Source organism: Peromyscus maniculatus, chromosome 1 (genome assembly GCF_049852395.1).
Source record: "Peromyscus maniculatus bairdii isolate BWxNUB_F1_BW_parent chromosome 1, HU_Pman_BW_mat_3.1, whole genome shotgun sequence".
NCBI classification, from domain to species: domain Eukaryota; kingdom Metazoa; phylum Chordata; class Mammalia; order Rodentia; family Cricetidae; genus Peromyscus; species Peromyscus maniculatus.
This window is the reverse complement of record NC_134852.1, coordinates 161,173,762-161,191,638: the sequence shown is the minus strand read 5'-3', so window position 1 is coordinate 161,191,638 and position 17,877 is coordinate 161,173,762. Positions and strand designations below refer to the sequence as shown.

General features: G+C 49.9%; 1 protein-coding gene and 1 long non-coding RNA gene across 3 annotated transcripts; one reads left to right on the top strand and one right to left on the bottom strand.

The window, feature by feature from the left end:
• Positions 1-4,038: 4,038 nt before the first annotated feature.
• Slc22a6 (solute carrier family 22 member 6) lies at positions 4,039-12,024 on the bottom strand. Its single transcript, XM_006995164.3, has 10 exons — positions 11,656-12,024; positions 11,171-11,274; positions 10,787-10,941; positions 8,946-9,114; positions 8,365-8,488; positions 8,116-8,231; positions 7,110-7,324; positions 6,861-6,969; positions 4,722-4,925; positions 4,039-4,431 (listed from the first exon to the last, which is right to left on the bottom strand). The coding sequence occupies exons 1-10, from the start codon at positions 12,022-12,024 to the stop codon at positions 4,341-4,343; spliced, it is 1,656 nt and encodes a 551-aa protein (XP_006995226.1). The 3' UTR covers positions 4,039-4,340.
• Positions 9,334-16,591, top strand: LOC107399749 (uncharacterized). 2 transcript variants are annotated; one of them, XR_013047063.1, is made up of 3 exons: positions 9,334-9,703; positions 15,857-16,010; positions 16,156-16,591. It is a non-coding gene; the product is annotated as an uncharacterized LOC107399749 (long non-coding RNA). The 2 variants fall into 2 exon arrangements; XR_006063131.2 differs by lacking the exon at positions 9,334-9,703 and adding an exon at positions 12,269-12,383.
• Positions 16,592-17,877: the final 1,286 nt, after the last annotated feature.

Sequence of the window (17,877 nt, the reverse complement as noted above, 5' to 3'; positions counted from 1 at the left end):
AGTGCTTTTACCTACTGAGGTATCTCACTGGCCCTAGAAATTCTTTTCACTTATTTATTTATTTTTTTTGAGATAGTCTCATGTGGTCTAGTCTGGCCTTAGGTTCTCTATGTAACTGAGGGCAACCTTGAACTTCTGATCTTCTGTGTGCTGAGATCACAGGTGTGAACCACCACGCCTGGTTTGTATGTGGTGCTGAGGTAGATAAGCCTTCTACCAACTGAGATACACCTCCACGGACAGGAATTCTCTTTAGACTCTGCAAACCTGTGGAACCCAGTGCCGGCATACCTCTCTCATCTCCAGAAGTTTCATAGTTCTCACTTCTGCAAAGACTAGCTGCCTTGGCCACCCTGAACTTCTCTTTTGTTCTCCTCAACTTCATGAGATTGCTTGGCTCTGTTTGGATCCTGCTTCTCTCCTGAGGTCCAGAATCTGCTCCCAGGAAGGGGAGGAGCTCTCATATCATTTGTTCCCTATCTCACATCAAGTATGGCCTGGTGCTACCTAGTATCCAGTGTCTAACTATGTTTCCTTCAGTTTTCTAGTGTTGACAAGTAGAAGAATTCTTTTGGACCCTGCTCTCCCTGATGGTTGGGACCTTTTTCTCTTCCATTTTCAGTGCTTTTAGAACACCCAAGTTCCGTGTATAATTGCAAGTGGAGAGTTCAAGTAGAGGTCAGCAGGTGGTTTTGGGATTGGTTGAGTCTATGTGCCAATGACATCCAACTACTGTGGTAGCTCTAGCTTTCCATTATGTTGTGTTTGGGTCCCCTGAACTCCTGCTTTCCCCAGTGCTGCTGTGCTCTGAGACATGGCATCTGAACATCTAGCACCATCCATCACCTACATCTAAACTGTAGCTGATTGGGGTCCTTACAGTTGGCTCGGCTTCTACAGATGTGACTTACGTCATAGCACTGGTGTACGCTTCTCTTGAGGAGGGATTTAAGCAAAACAGGGTGAGAGTGAATTAGAGCCGGTGGAGGGAATTGAGCCTCAAGATCATCAGTTCAGCACTTCATCAGTTTGCAACAGACTCAGCTGCTGGTGCGTAACCACAATCTGAGCTGCATGGAGATGGCCCTAAGACAGTGGTTCTCAACCTTCCTGTGGCCCCTTTAATAAAGTTCCTCGTCTTGTGGTGACCCCCAACCAAAAAATTATTTTCATTGCTACTTAATAACTGTGATTTTGCTACTGTTATGAATCATAATGCAAATATCTGATATGCAGGACATCTGATATGTGACCCCTGTGAAAGGGTCATTTGACCTCCCAAGGAATCATGACCCATGGGTTGAGAAACACTGCCCTAAGGGATCATTGAGGGTTTTCTTTTCTTGTCTTTTTTTTTTTCAGAGCTGAGGACCGAACCCAGGGCCTTGTGCTTGCTAGGCAAGTGCTCTACCACTGAGCTAAATCCCCAACCTGAGGGTTTTCTTAAGAGGAGGCACAATGGGGCACAGGTTCATGCAGTGTTCCCTTCCCCTCCCCTCCCTTCCCTTCCCTTCCCCTCCCCTCCCTTCCCTTCCCTCCCCTTCCCTCCCCTCCCCTCCCCTCCCTTCCCCTCCCCTCCGCTTCCCTTCCCTTCCCTTCCCTCCCCTCCCCTCCCCTCCCTTCCCCTCCCCTTCCCTTCCCTCCCCTCCCCTGCCCCCTGCTTATCTCTTTTTGTTCTCCCCTCGAGACAGAACATATCATGAAGGCCAGACTGACCTCAGAATCACTGTGTAGCCCAGAGTGACGGTAAACTTTGGTTCCTCCTGCCTCTACCTCTTGAGTGCTGGGATCATAGGCACACACCAGCATACCTGGTTTCTTCAGTGCTGAGGCTGGAACTCAGGGCTTCGTGCCTGCTATCAGCTGAGCTCCACCTCCAGCCCCAGTGCATGATTTTTCTTTTGCCCCTGTGCCTATGATGAACACTTTTTCTTGCACATCTTTGAAACACCTAAGCAGAGGGTTGGGGGTTGGGGGGCTGGGGGCACTGGGAGGCTGCGGGGCTGAGGGTAGGCAGGTGAGGATTTAGCAGAGGGGAGTCTAGGAGTTCCAAAATATATGCAGGAACCAGGGGGGTAAGGCAAACGCTGTGAATTCGATGGCAGGGGCCTTTGCATTACCTATGCATTACAGCTCTACCCCATCAAAAAATACAGTGCATGGGAAAATAAATCTCTACTGGGCCTCCTGGAGGAAGCTAACAAAAGCCATATCCGTTTCCTATTGCTGTTTGTAAGAAATCATTGTAAATATAGAGGCTTAAATCATTCTCATATAGATAGAGGCTGGATATCTAAGGTTGCCATGTCAACAGGGCTGTGTTCCTTTGGGTGGCTTCAAGGAAGAATCCATTTTCTTCCCATTTCAGCTCTGGGAAGTTTCATTCCTTGGCTTGGAGGCTCACACCACTGATTTTATTTTTTGTAATGCTGAATATATTTATTTGACTGAAAATGATCAGAAGTTACTTTAATTTAGTAACAATTAATTGAATCTTATTGCCTCTGTCTTGATTTGAACTGCTTTTTATTTTTGTCCCATCTTGAGTCACTCCGACCTCTTGATTCTGCTGTTACATCCCCTGTTCACTGATCCGTCTTTCTAAGTGCCCTTGCCATCACATTGGGCTAACCCAAATAATTCAGGCTAGTTTCCTCGTCTCAGAATCCTTAATATAACCATATCTGCATGATTCCTTTTCTGTTTCAGACAACACAATAGAAGGTTCCGGAGCTTTGGCTGTGGGTGTCTTTGTGGGTTCCTCTATCCAGCCTACCACAGGACCTGGAAGCTTCTCTGGGGAAGCCTCTGTCCTCTGTGTTTCTCTGGGGCAGTGAAACTTCTGGGGAGGGGGACAGAAACATCTAAGGAAGAGCTTTGGACTGGACTAAAGCCTGTGTGGGAGTTGGCGTGACAGAGTGAAGTCCGGAGAATGCGGCTTTGAGGAGCACTCTAGCAGGAGCACTCTGCCAGGACCAGGCAGTTGAGGGTCCTCTGGAGTTCCATTTTGCTCTGGACACAGAAAATGCTGAGAAAGCTACAAATTCAGTGACATGCTGACCGAAAAGAGACTGAAATGGGAAGAAAACAGTGCCACTTTCAGATCGAGCATTGTGGCACACCCCTGTAATACTAGCATTTGGGAGGTGGAGGCAGAAGGATCAAGGTTCAAGGTCATCCTCAGCTACGTAGTGAGTTTAAGGCCAGCCAGGGGGACGTGAGGCCCTGTCTGAGTATTTCCATTGCTGTGACAAAACACCATGACCAAAAGCCACTTGGGGAGGAAAGGGTTTATTTCATCTTACAACTCTCAGGTTATACTCCATCACTGTGGGAAGTCAGGGCAGAAACTGAAGCAGAGGCCGTGGAAGAACTCTGCTTACTGGCTTGCTCCCCCGTGCTTGCCCACCTTGCTCTGTTATAGCACCCAGGACCACCAGCCCAGTGGTCTGGACCCTCCCACATCAATCATTAATCAAGAAAATGCTCCACAGGCCACTTATGGAGACATTTTCTCAGTTGAGGTTCCTTCCTGTTGGATGACTCTAGCTAACCAAAAAATGAAACCAAACCAAATTATTCTCAAACAATAACTACCTCCAGGGAGTGACTGGGAGGAGAAACTGAGTTAATATATTCAAACTGCTTAAGACGTCGCCCGGCACGTAATCAGCACTCAGTGTTGGGTCTCCCTGGCTGTTCAATAGGGTCCCGTCCTCGTCCTTCCTCTCCAGCCCTGCCCCTGGACCACAGGACACAAGCAGATTGAAAACTCAGCAGACACAGGAAGAATCAGGTCGGCAAGTCGCCTGCACTTGCAGAGGGCAGCATCCTGATATCACCTGTGATCATCTTTCTCTTTTACTGCTCTTACAGAGGGAGAAGAGCCCAAAGCAGAGCCTCTGATTGGCTGCTTTCATTTCAGTTTCTCATCGGGTTCTGATTTCTGGGAAGGGAAGGGGACATAAGGCATTTAACTAAAACAGAAGTGTTAGGAACGGAGAGGTGGAGGCAGAGAAGAAGAGAGAGGGACCAAGGTGGGAGAAGAGAGTCTTTTAATTATCTGGGATTCTTTGCAAAGTCCTGGAGGTGGAGGGCCTTGGAGCCGGGGGAGGGACAGACCGTGTGAAGCTGGACTACTGCTGATGAAGAGCACATTCCATTTAAGAAGTTGCACACAGTCAGACCGTTTAATTATTGTTCCTGGTGGGGCCTACTGAAGTGACCCTTGGGGAGGCACTTCTCTGCCTGCACACTTGGATGGTCTGGTCTCTCCACTCGCTCCCCCTCCTCAGGTAGGTGGCAGGACCTGCTGAAGCCCGCTCCCTTTAGAGCTGTCCTCAGAGCCCATTCTTCTCTTGTGTGGAGGGCTGGAGTGGCATCATCTGCTTCTGCAGTTCCTGCTGCGCTTGCTCCTGTTTTCCTCTATGCCTGGGAAGGGAAGCAGACATCTGGGTTTGCAGCCTCCTGTCCAGGTCTGACATGGTTCCGGCTCTCCCCTCACTCTGTGACTAGCCACCTGCTCTCTGCCCCCAAATGGCAACTGTTCCTTCCTGGAGCTGAGAGCCCCGAGAAGGATTATGGGAGAAGCCTCCCATAGGGGATAAAGGGACTAAACTCTGATCTGGAAGAGAAGTCCTGGGTTTGAGCCTCAGTGCTATCCCAGCCTGGGTGGGTGACCTGGAGTAAGACCCCGATCCTCTGGGCGGGGGGGTGCCCACCTGCTCTTCAGGTCCTGAACTGTATCCGGCAGTGGCTGGCCCAAGGTCTCTGGCAGGAGGGTAGTGACAGCACTGGCGGCCACAGGGACAGCGCCGAAGATGAAGAGAGGCATGGAGGGGTAGAACTCGGCAGTCATGCTCACCAGCGGGCTCACGATGCTGCCCACCCGGGCCATGGTGCTGCCCATGCCCAGGCCTGTCTGCCTGTGGTCAGGTGGGTGTTGGTTAGAGCTCTGGTGTGGGTACCAGTGGTCACATTCGGAGCAGGGTAGTTCTGACAGCCCTGGACATCCCTGTGCTTCCTCTTTCTTACTGGACTAGCAAATGATTCCACATTTTTGTGTTTTGCTGCTGGTTGTGCTGGACAGCATAGCCAGGACCTTGCACTAGCCAGACGCTTTACTACTGACCTGCATCCCCAGGCCGTTGTGGTGACTTTTAAAACAAAAAGGGAAATCGAGAAGGGCTGTCGTCAGAGAACCGGGGACTTGAAACTGAGTTCTGCCTCTGTCCGTAAGCCCCTATGTGACTTTCAGCCAATCGCTTCACATCTCCAGGCTTCAGTTTCCAACTGACACTTGAGACCATTGGGTAAGACCAGTGATTCTTAGGTTACCATGATCTGGAATGTTTTTGTTTTCCTTTTCTCTTTCTGGCTGTGCTAGGGATGGAATTCAGGACCTCACACCCACAAGACGGTTGCTCTGCCCCTGAGCTACACCCCAGCACACCTGCATCCCTTATGAATCATAGCTGTCTCCATCTCACAGAGACCTATGAGTTAGGATCCTCAGGGGGAGGAATCTGGAGGCTGCCTGTTGCTTGTGTGTTAAGAACATTCATTCTCTATGAGGGACTGGAGAGATGGCTCAGCCGCTAAGAGGGGTACTGGCTGCTCCCATAGAGGATCAGGTTCAGTTCTCAGTACCCACAAGGCAGCACATAACCATCTGTAACTCTAGTTGTAGGGAATCTGATGTCCACTTCTGTGCTCTGTGTGTACTAGGCATGCTCATGGTATGTATACATACATGCAGGCAAAACATTCATACATGAAATAAAAATAAATATATCTAAAAGTAAATCCAGCTAACCAAGAACATCTTCTATGAGAGAAAGGTTAAAAACATTGACCCAGGAGGCAGCTGCATTGGGGTCTGGTGCAGGCTTCATGGCTAGCTGTGTGACCTTGCAGAAGTCACCTAACTTCTGTGAGTCTGTTTTCACATTCGTAGAAGGAGAATGATAGTGCCTACTTTGATCAGCTATGAGAAATAAGTGAGTTAATATTTGTGCAAAGATTAAGAAGATGCTTCATACACAGAACACACTTTGTTTGGAAACCCTTAAAGGCATGGCATAATATATATCCAAGATGCCTCATCCCAGCGCTCTGACCTCTCAGGTCTTTGACGTTTCATGTGATTTTGCATTTGATTCTTAAAGTAGACTTACTATTTATTTCTTAATGTCTCTCCCATCTCGCTATAAAGTGGTGCTGAGTTCATTCCTATGGCTGGCATATTGTCAGGAGTGGTTCTTTTTTTTTTTAATATATATTTTATTTATCTACTTGTGTGAGGGTGTCAGGTCCCCTGCAAGTGGATTACAGACAGCTGTGAGCCACCATGTGGGTGCTGGGAATTGAACCCAGGTCCTCTGGAAGAGCAACCAGTGCTCTTAACCAGGTTGCTCTTAACCACTGCGCCATCTCTCCAGCCCAGGAGTGGTTCTTGTAGGAAGTTGCATGCATGTTTGTGTTTTTAGTTTCAGATGTGCTGGTTGGTTTAAGATGGAGTTTAGATATGGTCACAGCTTGTAACTTGTGCTCTGAAATCTTCAGTTCATTCATTGCCTCTGAGATGTAGCTCTCTACCCTGTTCTAGATGGTGACTCCTTCTAGATCTCCTTTAGGGTTAGGTGGGGGCTGGACAGCTATATCTCTGTCAACCAGACCCCGACATGTGTAACTGAGTGAGTGGTTCCTGGTTCCTATATATCCTGCCCTGATTAATGTGTTTTTTTTTTTTTTTGGGGGGGGGGTTGTGTACTGAGCTATGCTTTGGGGTTCTGGCTTTAGTGTGTGCAGGGGACTGTTTTTCCCTAGACCTCCCCTCCGTGCCCTGGGCTCCCACTCACCGGATCACTGTGGGATACAGCTCTCCGGTGTACAGGAAGATGCAGTTGAAAGAGGCAGCCAGGCAGCCCTTCCCTAGCACAGCCAGGGAGGTGCGTATGATCGTCTGGTCTAGAGAGAAAGGAATGGGGAGAGCGGGAGCATAGGAATTGAGGCTGGAGGTACTGGCTTCTTTCCTTCTGAGAAGTTGGGCTGTGTCTGAAGGGGTAGGGTGGGTGGGACTGAGCGCCAAGACGCTGGTAAGTGCTCACCCTTTGGTATCACCCCATTCACCAGGATGCAGATGCCTGCCAGCAGCAGGGAGGCCAGCTGTGCAGGCCGGCGGCCCAGGGAGTTGATGACAAGGAAGCACACGAACTTGGCAGGCAGGTCCACGGCACCGAAGATCACCTGGATAAGGTACATGCTGACCCCGAAGCCTTGCAGGTCCATGACCAGCCCGTAGTAGGCAAAGCTAGTGGCAAACCTGGTGAGGAGGGAGAGGGATGAGGGGCTGGTTAGACAGGCTTGAACAAGGTGCTCTTTCATAAATACAGTGATATGATACATGGGGTATCCTGCTTCGGGACCTAGGATCTGCTTTCGCTATTGCTTCTTCAGACACCACAACTGCATATTCAAACTGCACAGTTGAAGTATTGGGGGCAGTCCTCCAATCCTGTGCTAACCAGACACCCCAGGGAACAGGGGGGACTTTCATCTAGTTGCTAAAAATGTTTAGGGGTTCACAAAGCATAGGTTTGGGGGTAGAACCCTCTACAGAGAATAAACCTAAACTTGCCAGCAAAGAATTCTTTGGCAAGACTGTTCTTCTGACCACGCCCCACTTAACTGTCATGGGATTGCCATGGTGATGCACATGGGAGAGGCAATGGGAAAACCGCACAGGAAAGGAAGATTTGGGTTTGTAGGATATACGTGTGGGTCCTCTTCTGCCTGTGCTACTTTCCCCCCAGGCACCGCCAGAGCAGTCAAGTCTCTGCGTGGTTTTCAAAGCACACTGATCTGTCCTCACAATATAAATCCGTGGGCTCTGGAGACCATTGGTCCTAATGAGGTGGTTTGTACGGGAACGGGGCTGGTGAGTTTAGCATGGAGACTGGTCGAGCTGGAGGACCCTTATTTCTTTAGGGTCCTTACTCCTCCTCACAGCAGATGTGCTGACCCCCTGCCCCCCCCTTTTCCACCCATCGCATCCACGCCCTCCCTCAGCCTGCTGTTTGTCTTCTGTCCACCGGTGCGTCTGTCTGAGCCTACCACAGCATGGAGAGGCAGAGGAAGAGGTGGCGAAGGGTGGGGCAGCGCAGCAGCTCCATGGCTGAGGCCTGGCCTTTGCCCAGCATCAGTTCCTTCTGCAGGCTGGTCTGGAGCACCTGGCGGGACAGGCGGGACTCAGGGCCTGAGCTGCTCCCGGGGAACGCCCTTGGTCCAGCCTCTGAGTCCTGGGTCTTGGTACTGGTATTTGGGTTGGAGCTCAGGCAGCATCTAGGGACAGAGGTGCCTTACCTCTATACTCAGCTTAGCCCCCTCTTCCTGTCTCCCATTGATCCGGGCCACTCTCTGCAGGGCTTGGAGGGTGAGGTCCAGCCTTCCCGAGGAGGAGTACCAGCGGGCTGACTCAATGAAGAACCTGGGAGTGGGGATGGAGAGAGGGTGGATGTTGGCGTGGTCTCAGTTTTAGTCTTCTGGGTTAGAGGTATACAGTAGAGTTTTATTTATGTTTGGGGGCCAGGGCCCGTGCCAAGACCCCCTTAAGGATCACCATAAGGGTCACAAAGTAGTGGCCACTTTGATAATCGCTCATCCCCAACCCAGAATTTAGTTCTTGGGTTCTGAGTAGGGAAGGAGGAGTATCAGCGGGCAGGTCAAACTGTGGGGTGCGGGAGAACTGCCACCCCCCTCTGGGACTAAACCTACCCCCACAGCCTTGGCTTCAGAGTCTGTTCAACAGAAGCATTGGATTGGGGTCAGCTTTCTGTCTTGGATGAATTTTCTGGGGAGGTTTGTGCCCTGCTCTGGGAGCTGGCTTGTCCCCTGTCGTCCTGTAGGCTTCTGGGCCATTGCTTCCCACCCCAGATCCCACGTACCAGGAGTAGATGAAGGCAGCGAAAAAAGGCACAGAGACCAGAAGCTGCAGGTGGCGCCAGTGGGGCACCGCATAGGCGACACCAGCCAGGATGAACTGGCCCAGGCTGTAGACATAGCCAATCAAGGTGCCCACGTAGGCGCGGGTGTGGATGGGCATCCATTCCACATCTGGAAAGGGGTTAGAATAGAGGGGTGCAAGTAACCGGGCTGGTGGGTGGAAGGAGACTCCGCTCCTGCCCTCTCCCAACCATGTGCTTTCCCAAAGCTCCGTAGAAGATGTTTCAGTGAGGTTGGGTGCCAGGGTAGGGAGAGTGGAGACAGTGAATGGAAGTAGGAGACCCAGGGACTGCCTTCTCCACCCCCCTGCTGCTTTTTGGCTCTGCCCCCAGGGCCTGGCTACATCCCCCTTCCCTGCAGAGTTACTCTGACCACTCAGTCTGTTCTCAGCAGAAACCACTTCCCTTTCCCTCGGCCTTGGGCTGGACCCACCCTCAGTGGTCAGAGCACTGGTCTTTTTCTATCCTGAAGCATCAGTCCAGGCCGGAAGAGGACCACTACTCCGTTAAGGTCTCAAGAGGCTGGGCTAGGTTCCTGGCGGGCTTCTGACTCTGCTGCCGGGATACACTTGAATATGTACATTGACTTTGGAGCTGGAGCCTTAGGCATATCTCAGCTCCAGCTCAGGCCTAGCTAGTTCCTTTTGTCTAGAGAATTGTGAATCCCTGGATTCCCTCCTGGAATTGAGAGGTGACTTCAGGTAAATTTCTCTTCTTCTCTCCAGCTTCAGATTCATTATCTGGGAAATGTGTGTGTGTGTGTGTGTGTGTGTGTGTGTGTGTGTGTGTGTGTGTGTGTGTGATCTACTAGAGGAAGCACACTGATGGTTCATGAACACACTGTCCTCAGTCTCTTTGTTTGGTGCATATGATGCTGGCTTATCCTTGTTTAGAAATATTAGACTAGCCACAATATTAAAATAATTATGATATTTTATATTAATTTTAAAAAGTGACAGAGACCTGGGTGTGGTGGAATATGCCTGTAATTCTAGCACTCGGGAGCGGGGAGCTGAATGTCGTGAATTGTAGGCCACATGGTAAGACCCTGTATCAGAACAAAACAAATAAACAATACCAACAAAAATGGAGTAAGATCTGACTCCTTGGCTGCGAGTACAGTTGGTATCTCTAGATAGGATGTTTCCTTTAAAACAATCACATTTGTTTATTTATTCTCTCTCTCTCTCTCTCTCTCTCTCTCTCTCTCTCTCTCTCTCTCTCCCTCCCTCCCTCTCAGTGTTTATGCCATGGCAGGTGTGTGGAAGTCAGAGGACAACTGACTTGCAGCAGTTGGTCCTGGGATCAACTCAGGCCATCAGCCTTGGTGGCAAGTGTCTTTACCCACTGAGACATCTCTCCATGCCCACCTTCTTTGCTATTTAGCCCAGACTGGCCTGGAACTCATTATATAGCTCCATCTGGCTTCATACTTTGGACAGTCCTCCCACCTCTGCCTCCTGATTGTGGGCACATGCCACCATGCCTGGCCTATCTCATGGCCTTTGGATCTCTTTTGGATACAGTCTTCACTTCTCCTAAGGTCTCCTGTACCTGGCTTGTCTTGGTCACTCTGACCACAAGTCTGCAGTCTTACTAATAAGTAAGAGTCGAGATGGAGCGAGCTGGGGAAGGCAGGGTGGTGTTGACTGGAAATGCTGATCTAAGGGAGGTATTGGCTTGAGGGTGGCAGGGTGGGGGTGGGAGAGCTCAGGAGGGGACACCTTCAGGAGGAGGCTGGCAGGATTGGGTGGTGAGAGGGGACATAGGTGAGCAGTCCTCACTTAGTGTCATGCAGTTGATTGCAATGCTAGCCAAAGACATGCCCGAGAGGAGCCGGAAAATGCAGTAGACGGTGTAGTTGGGTGCATAGGCTGCACAGGTTCCTGACACAGCTGTCTGCAGGTAGTTCAAGATCAGAACCTTCCGACGGCCCAGCCTGTGGGGGAGGGAAGACCTGGGTCAGGGGCCTGAGGACTGCGAGGGTTGGGGGGGGCGGGGGGGGGGGCAGGGCCGAGCTACACAGGAGAGGCCCCGGGCTGCAGTCCTCTGAGGATCTAAGAAGAATCCTGAGTCTTGCACTTAAACCAGCCACCCCTGCCTTGAATCCAGCCAGGGGCCCCCCCGATCCCAGCTTAGCCCAGCTCTTTGGCTTACCCAGGACTGACCTGTCTGCCAGGTAGCCAAACATCATGGCCCCCAGCAGCACTCCCACCATGTACAGGGACTGGGCCAGCTGGCGGAAGGCCCGGTGAGAGCACACGAGGTTCCACTGTGGGGAGAGGTAAGCCAGAGTGGGCCAGAGAAGAGCCCAGACGCAGGGAAGGCCCCCTCAGCCTCCTCCAGGAAGGTCCTCAGGGACCCATGCCTCCCTTTCAGTCATACTTTGTTCTGCTGTTTGTCTCACTGTTCCCGGGAGCTAAGTACATTTAAAGCACTCAGCCGCTCCCACATCCACCTTCCACAGATGCCACCCTCTTGAATGCTTTTATCGATCTCATCTCCAGATCTTGGCCCCCCGGGGAACGTGTGTGTGTGTGTGTGTGTGTGTGTGTGTGTGTGTGTGTGAGCACGCACGCGCCTGTGTCTCTGTCTGACCATCTGTCTGAGAGGTGAAGTGGTGTCACATGGAGAGGGAGCCCCAAATCCTTACCTCAGTTACAATGGTTGAAGGGAAGGTGCTGTTGTCATAGACCCAGCCGTCAATGCAGGACTCTGTAACTCCGGTGCCATTGGCCTCTGTGCCATTGTGAAAGGGTGGTACCCACTGTGGGGAAGTAAAACGGAGGCAAGACTCGGGTCGTCCCTCCTTGTCCAGGGGCAGCCAGGCCTCCAGACCTCCATCTTTGCTGAGGTTGGCATTGGCAGGTGGGCGGCAGTGGTGAGTGGGGATGGCAGCAGTGAAGTTCTGCAAGGTGTTGTGGGAAGCCATCAGCAGCAGGGGAGCAACCACCAGGGTGACCTGGATCAGCTGGAAGCGTCCGACGCCCCCCACCTGCTTCAGGAGGTCATTGAAGGCCATGGGGCTGGGCCAGGCCGAGCGGTCAGAGACTGAAGACCTCCAGTCCTAGGACCTCTGTCTGCCTGCCTGCTGCCCTTTGCCTGAGGAGTGGGGCTCTTGCTGCCTTTGCAGCTGAGTGGCTCCTGGAGCTGGAACTGAGCCGGCTCTGTGGCGGGACAGCGAGCTGGTGGACCGCCCCTCCTTTCTCTCTCCCCTGGTTCTGGCCCTCCCTTGCCCTCGCCTCTTTTCTTCACTTCGGGGGTCTGGACAGCTCAGCTTTCAGGGTCTGCTGGAGCCCTGACTCTTATGCAGGCAGCTTTTAATCTTTGGCCTGAAGACAATGAGTTAAAGTGTGACTTGGTGTCAGGAGGATTAACCCTGTGAGTATCCCTTGTGTCAGTGGAATTTTTCCAAGTGGGTGTAAAGGGCAGGAGGGGATGGTTGAGACTGAGAGTGGAGAGTGGATTCACTGGGGGCAGCCATCTGGGCACCTGGATGCAGAAGGGGACAAGATGGGAACTTCTGTCCTCTCTCTGTTGAGGAGTCTGGGCTCTGGGAAATGTGGTGGCTGGCCTCCTGATGGGTTTCTGTGGACATCAAAGTCTGTCTTCAGGAATAACACCAGAGACAATATGGCAAGTCCCGTTGAACCTGAACTTCCGATCGATGATTACTTTTTTAAAAGTGTAGCCCTAATATTGCATAGACCATGTTTCTATCCAGAATTATGTGTTAGTTTGAAATGCAGATCTGACTGGGAATCTTATATTCTTATTTGCGAAGTTGAGTAACCCTGGTCTTTGGCCTTCCAAGGACAGCTCACGTCTTGTAGGACCACAGCCTTGTGCAACTGGAAGAAACAGCGGTGGTCAAAGGTTGCTCTTGAAGTCACGGGGACCAAGGGCAAAATCAGACAAAATGGGAATCATTCTCCTGGGACCTTAGTTTTCACATTCTTGATTCTTCTTTTTTATTTGTTTTTAAAGACAGGGTCTCACATAGCTTGGGGTAGCCTCCGGGTCGGTATGTAGCCAAGGCTGGTCTTGAATGACTCCTCCTGGCTCCACCTCCCAAGTGTTGGGATTTCAAACATATACCACCACACTGTTTACCTTAATTTTTTCTATTTTTGAGACAGGGTTTCTCTGTGTAACTCTGGCTGTCCTGGAACTCGCTCTGTAGACCAGGCTGGCCTTGAACTCAGAGATCCACCTACCTCTGCCTCCTGAGTACTGGGATTAAAGGCATGTGCCACCACAGCCTGCCAACTTAACTAACTAACTAACTAACTAACTAACTATTATTATTATTATTATTATTATTATTATTATTATTATTATTATTTATGTGTGTAGCCATCTCACTGGCCCCCATTTCCTCATTTAATTGTCTTGATTCAAATTTTCCCATTGCTGTGTTTTTATTTCTAAAAAAAATCTTACTTTATTTCATATGTATGGATGTTTTGCCTGCATGTATATCTGTGCACCGTATTCATGTCTGGTACCCACAGAGGGTGTCAGATTCCTTGGAACTGTCATTACAGACAGTTGTGAGCCACTCTGTAGGTGCTGGGAATTGAACCAGGGTCCTGTGTAAGAACAGACAGTGCTCTTAACCATTAAGCCACTTCTCTATCCACCTCTTCTATTTTTTTTTTAAACAATGAGCATGAACCTATCTTATTTTTAGCTGCAAGTCCAGCTAAATTGACTTGAATTCCTCCAACAGTTTTTGGCTCCTGAGCCTCAGTTACTCACAATCTGAGGCAGTGTTGAACACTAACTGGATGTCTCTGTTGGATCCGATTGCTTGGATCACAGACTGGGCAGGTTGCTACTCTATGGCTTTGATTTGCAAGGTGCATCTGGTGTAGAAGAACAATGAACTCCAGAGTCAGTCCTCTTGCCATATTCTCAGGCTGTGTGACCAGGAACAAGTTATTAAACTCCTGTGTACCTAGTGCCCTTGCTTTCAAGGTAGGGAGGTTTTAATGTCCCCTTTATTTTGTTCCTGGAGGGTAAAATGAGTCAATACAGGTCAAGAGTTTAGCCTTTATCCAAGAATAGTGGTTTGTGCCTGTAGTCCCAGCTCCTGGGAAACCTGAGGCAGGGGGCTCAAGCTCAGGAGTTCAAAACCAGCTTGAGCAGGAGGATAGTAGTTCAAGCTTAGTCCTGGCTACATAGTAAGTTTGATGGCCCTCTGGGCTACATGAGACACTGTTGTTTTTTTTTTCCCTCAAGACAAGGTTCTTCTGTGTAGCCCTGGCTGTCCTGGAACTCACTCTGTAGACCAGGCTGGCCTTAAACTCACAGAGCTCCTCCTGTGTCTGCCTTTCAAGTGCTGGGATTAAAGGAGTGTGCCACCACTACCTGACTATGAGACCCTGTCTTAAAGAACCTCCCACCAGAAAAAAAAGGCCAGATACTATGCTACGCAAACTGCACTTGTATGCATTCAATTGGGAGGGTGTTTATTGTCTGCTTAAGTCCTCAGGCACATGAGGCACAGGACTAGGATCTTAGCTTCAAAGCTGGCTTCCTCCTCTTCCTCCAACGGGGTCTTATTATACATGCCAGGCTAGTTTCAAACTCATGGTTCTCTGATCTCAGCCTCCCAAGTTCTGGGATTATAGGCCTGGAGCCACGATGGCTAAAAGCTGAACCCTTCACAGTGGCTGTAGAGGTGTTCACTGCCAAGCTAAAGGGGTTTTGGAGATGAACCAACTTCATATGTAGAGAAGAGGCCCAGAGGAGGCTGTAATTCATCCCAGCCTCCCCCTCCCAGCATGTGTTGATTCTAGCTTGGGCTCAATGGGTGTCCAGATGCCTGATACATTCTCCAGGCCAAGGTATATAAGAACCTGTGGCCTGGGGAGGCCAGGACAGCTGGACAAACAGCTTAGAGGCTGTGGGGTCAGTTCCCTGCCAAGACTTAGGGCTCTTGTAGGGAAGTAGGTGGAGTGTTGAGGGTAGTGGGGTGACCTCTTGCAAGCACCCTCGCTCTCCAAGCTTGTGCTTAATTCTGCCCTGGGTAAGAACTTCTTTCTTAGCTCCTGTCTTAGTATTGTTGTGATGAAATACCATGAGCAAAGCAGATTGGGGAAGAAAGGATTGATTTGCTTTATACTTCCACATCATAGTCCATCACTGAAGGAAATCAGGACGGAAATTCAAACAGGGCAGGAACCTGGAAGCAGGGTTGATGCAGAGGCCATGGAGGGGTGATACTGACTTGCTCCTCATGGCTTATTCATTCTGCTTTCTTATAGCACCCAGAACCAGTCCAGGGGTGGCACTATCCACAGTGGGCTGGGTCCTTACCAGTAACTAAGAAAATGCCCTACAGGCTTGTGTACAACCCCATCTTATGGAGGCATTTTCTTTTCTTTTTTCCTGCTTTTTATTTTCTTCTTTCTTTATTGAGAATTTTTTTATTCATTTTACGTACCAATCACAGATCCCCCTCTTCCCTCCTCCCACTCCTCCAGCCTTCCCCCTCTCAGCTTCCCCCCCATTCAGAGGCATTTTCTTAATAGAGATTCCCTCCTCTTGGATGACCACAGCCTGTGTCAAGTTGACATAAAACTAGCCAGTGCAGCTCCTGACAAATCCCAAGCCTGGTGGAGTCTATAAAAGGCTCCACTGGAGACTTCACGAACTGAACGGTGGCAGGATCCCAGGGTTTTCAGATCTGGGGATGGTCCCTTGTTGACTTTGTGGGTCACTGAAAATTCAGGATGGGATGCCTCTGTGCTAAATGGATCATTGGCTTTTAAATTCTGGCTGTGCTCAGTGGGAGAGTGTCAGCTTTGGAGATCTGGATACAGGCAGAAACGTATTTCTCTTTTCAGAACCACAAACCACTGGAACTGAGAGCCATCACTCAGCTGGAAACAACTTGTGATACGGATAAGAAGACTGAGGCCCGGACAGGACCAGTGTCGCCCATGATCACACTGCAAGTCTCAGACTCCACGCCTTTGACTCCTTTGTTCTCTGTGCTGTGTGAGTTGCTGTCACATAGGTTAGATTTTCTGGGCTAAGTGCTGACTTGGTGTAACTGTAGTCTGTTAAGTCAATGGGATTCAAAGTGTGGGACTACATGTGATTTTTATTACTTTGTGACACCTTTCAAATAAATAATTTACAGATCAAAGAAGACAGTTTGGCTCAGATCACGTTCTGGAAGCATGGGGTTGAAATGACCTGGAGAGTTCAGAAGACTCCAGCTGCCTACCAGCATCTAAGCCGGAAATTTCAGAACCAAAGTGACCCTTGTGCCTTGTTCCTGGCTACCCCAACCAGCAGGCCGTATAAACCCATCCAAAACCACTGTTTAAAAGCTGGATCTACGCTGGGGATGTATCTCATTGATAAAGTACCCATATAGCATGCAGAAAGCTCTGGATTTGATTCCTAGAACCACATAACACAGGGCATCGTGACACACAAGTAATCCTAGCACTAAGGAGGTGGGAGCTGGAGATCAGAAGTTCAAGGTCATCCTCAGCTGGCTGTTCAGCACATCAGAGGCCAAACTGAGCTACATGAGACCCTGTCTCAATAAAATAGCAAAACCTCACAAACTAGATATGAGATCACTCACCCACGAGGTGACCCAGGGGGTGCTCCATATTGGGTGGCAATTCACTGAGTTAGTAGTTGTCCCTGCTCGGGTCCAGAGAGAGGGGAATAGAGGAAGCAGGGAGGGCTGAGGAACAGCAGCACTGGAGAGGAGGAGGAATTGGGTTTGGTGTTTCTCTGTGAATCCTGACGGCAGCAACAGAAAATCCTTTCTGGGCATTTGCCTTTCCCTCACCACGTGTCCGTAAGACACACTCTGGAGCAGTGCAGAAACGGTCCTGGTTAGGACATCCCAGGAGCCGTCCTGACTTCTGGATCACTGATGGGTGGGGAGAAGGTAGAGGCCAGTGATTCACGCTGAGCCCAGTTCTTCTCTGTCTGGTGGAGATCTAGTGAAACCAAGGGAGGCACTGCTGGCTCGACTGTCAGCTGATCTGAGGCAACAAGGTGGAAGCCCCATCAGTAGCCATCAAGTTCGAAGGCCTGATAGCCTCACTGGAAAAGTCAGGTCTCCATGGCCAGTGTACCAGCCCCAAATTATCTAAAGGTTGGCAAACGAGACTCCTGCATCCAAACCAAGAGTAAATACAGTTTCCCATGAGACTGGATGACAGGCTGGTGTGGGTGGGGCTTGGAGCAGGTAGCAGAGGGGTCCTTCTGCCTTTTACTCCCTCTCCTCCCAGCTCTTGCTTTCTTTCCCAGACTTACTCTTCCACTTCCTATTTTCTTGACTATCCTCCCCAGTAAGCCACTTTATATCAAATCCTTGTCTTGGGGTCTGCTTCTGGGGAAATCTACACCAAGATGCAACCGAGACCATGATTCATTGTACAACCAGTAGGGTACCTAACCCAGGCTTTAGAGCCTCAGAAGTCCTTTGGGAGGAAATTGCACAAGTTGAGACCCCCAAGATGAGTTGTGGATGAGCCAAATGCAGTGGGAATCAGACAGGGAAAATTCAAGTGCTGAGTGAAAGGCTGGAGCAGTTTTTGAGCAGAAAGAAACTGAGTAAGGCTGGATTTCAGCCTGTAAAAGTGGAATGTTAAAAACAAATTGCTTAGGCAGGTTGGGGCCTGATTCTGGCAGATCTTGTAAGAAGGTTGAAGTTCTATCCCCATGAAAAATCACTGAAAGATGGAGGAAGGGTGCAATATAATTCTTTTAATATTTATTAAGCACCCTCTCAGATCTTTAAATACATACTTAAGAGTGGTCATTAGCTCTGTGCTTGATAATGAGAATTCATAGAGTGTGTTGGCGTTGTCCTATGTGGTCACCAGTAGCCACT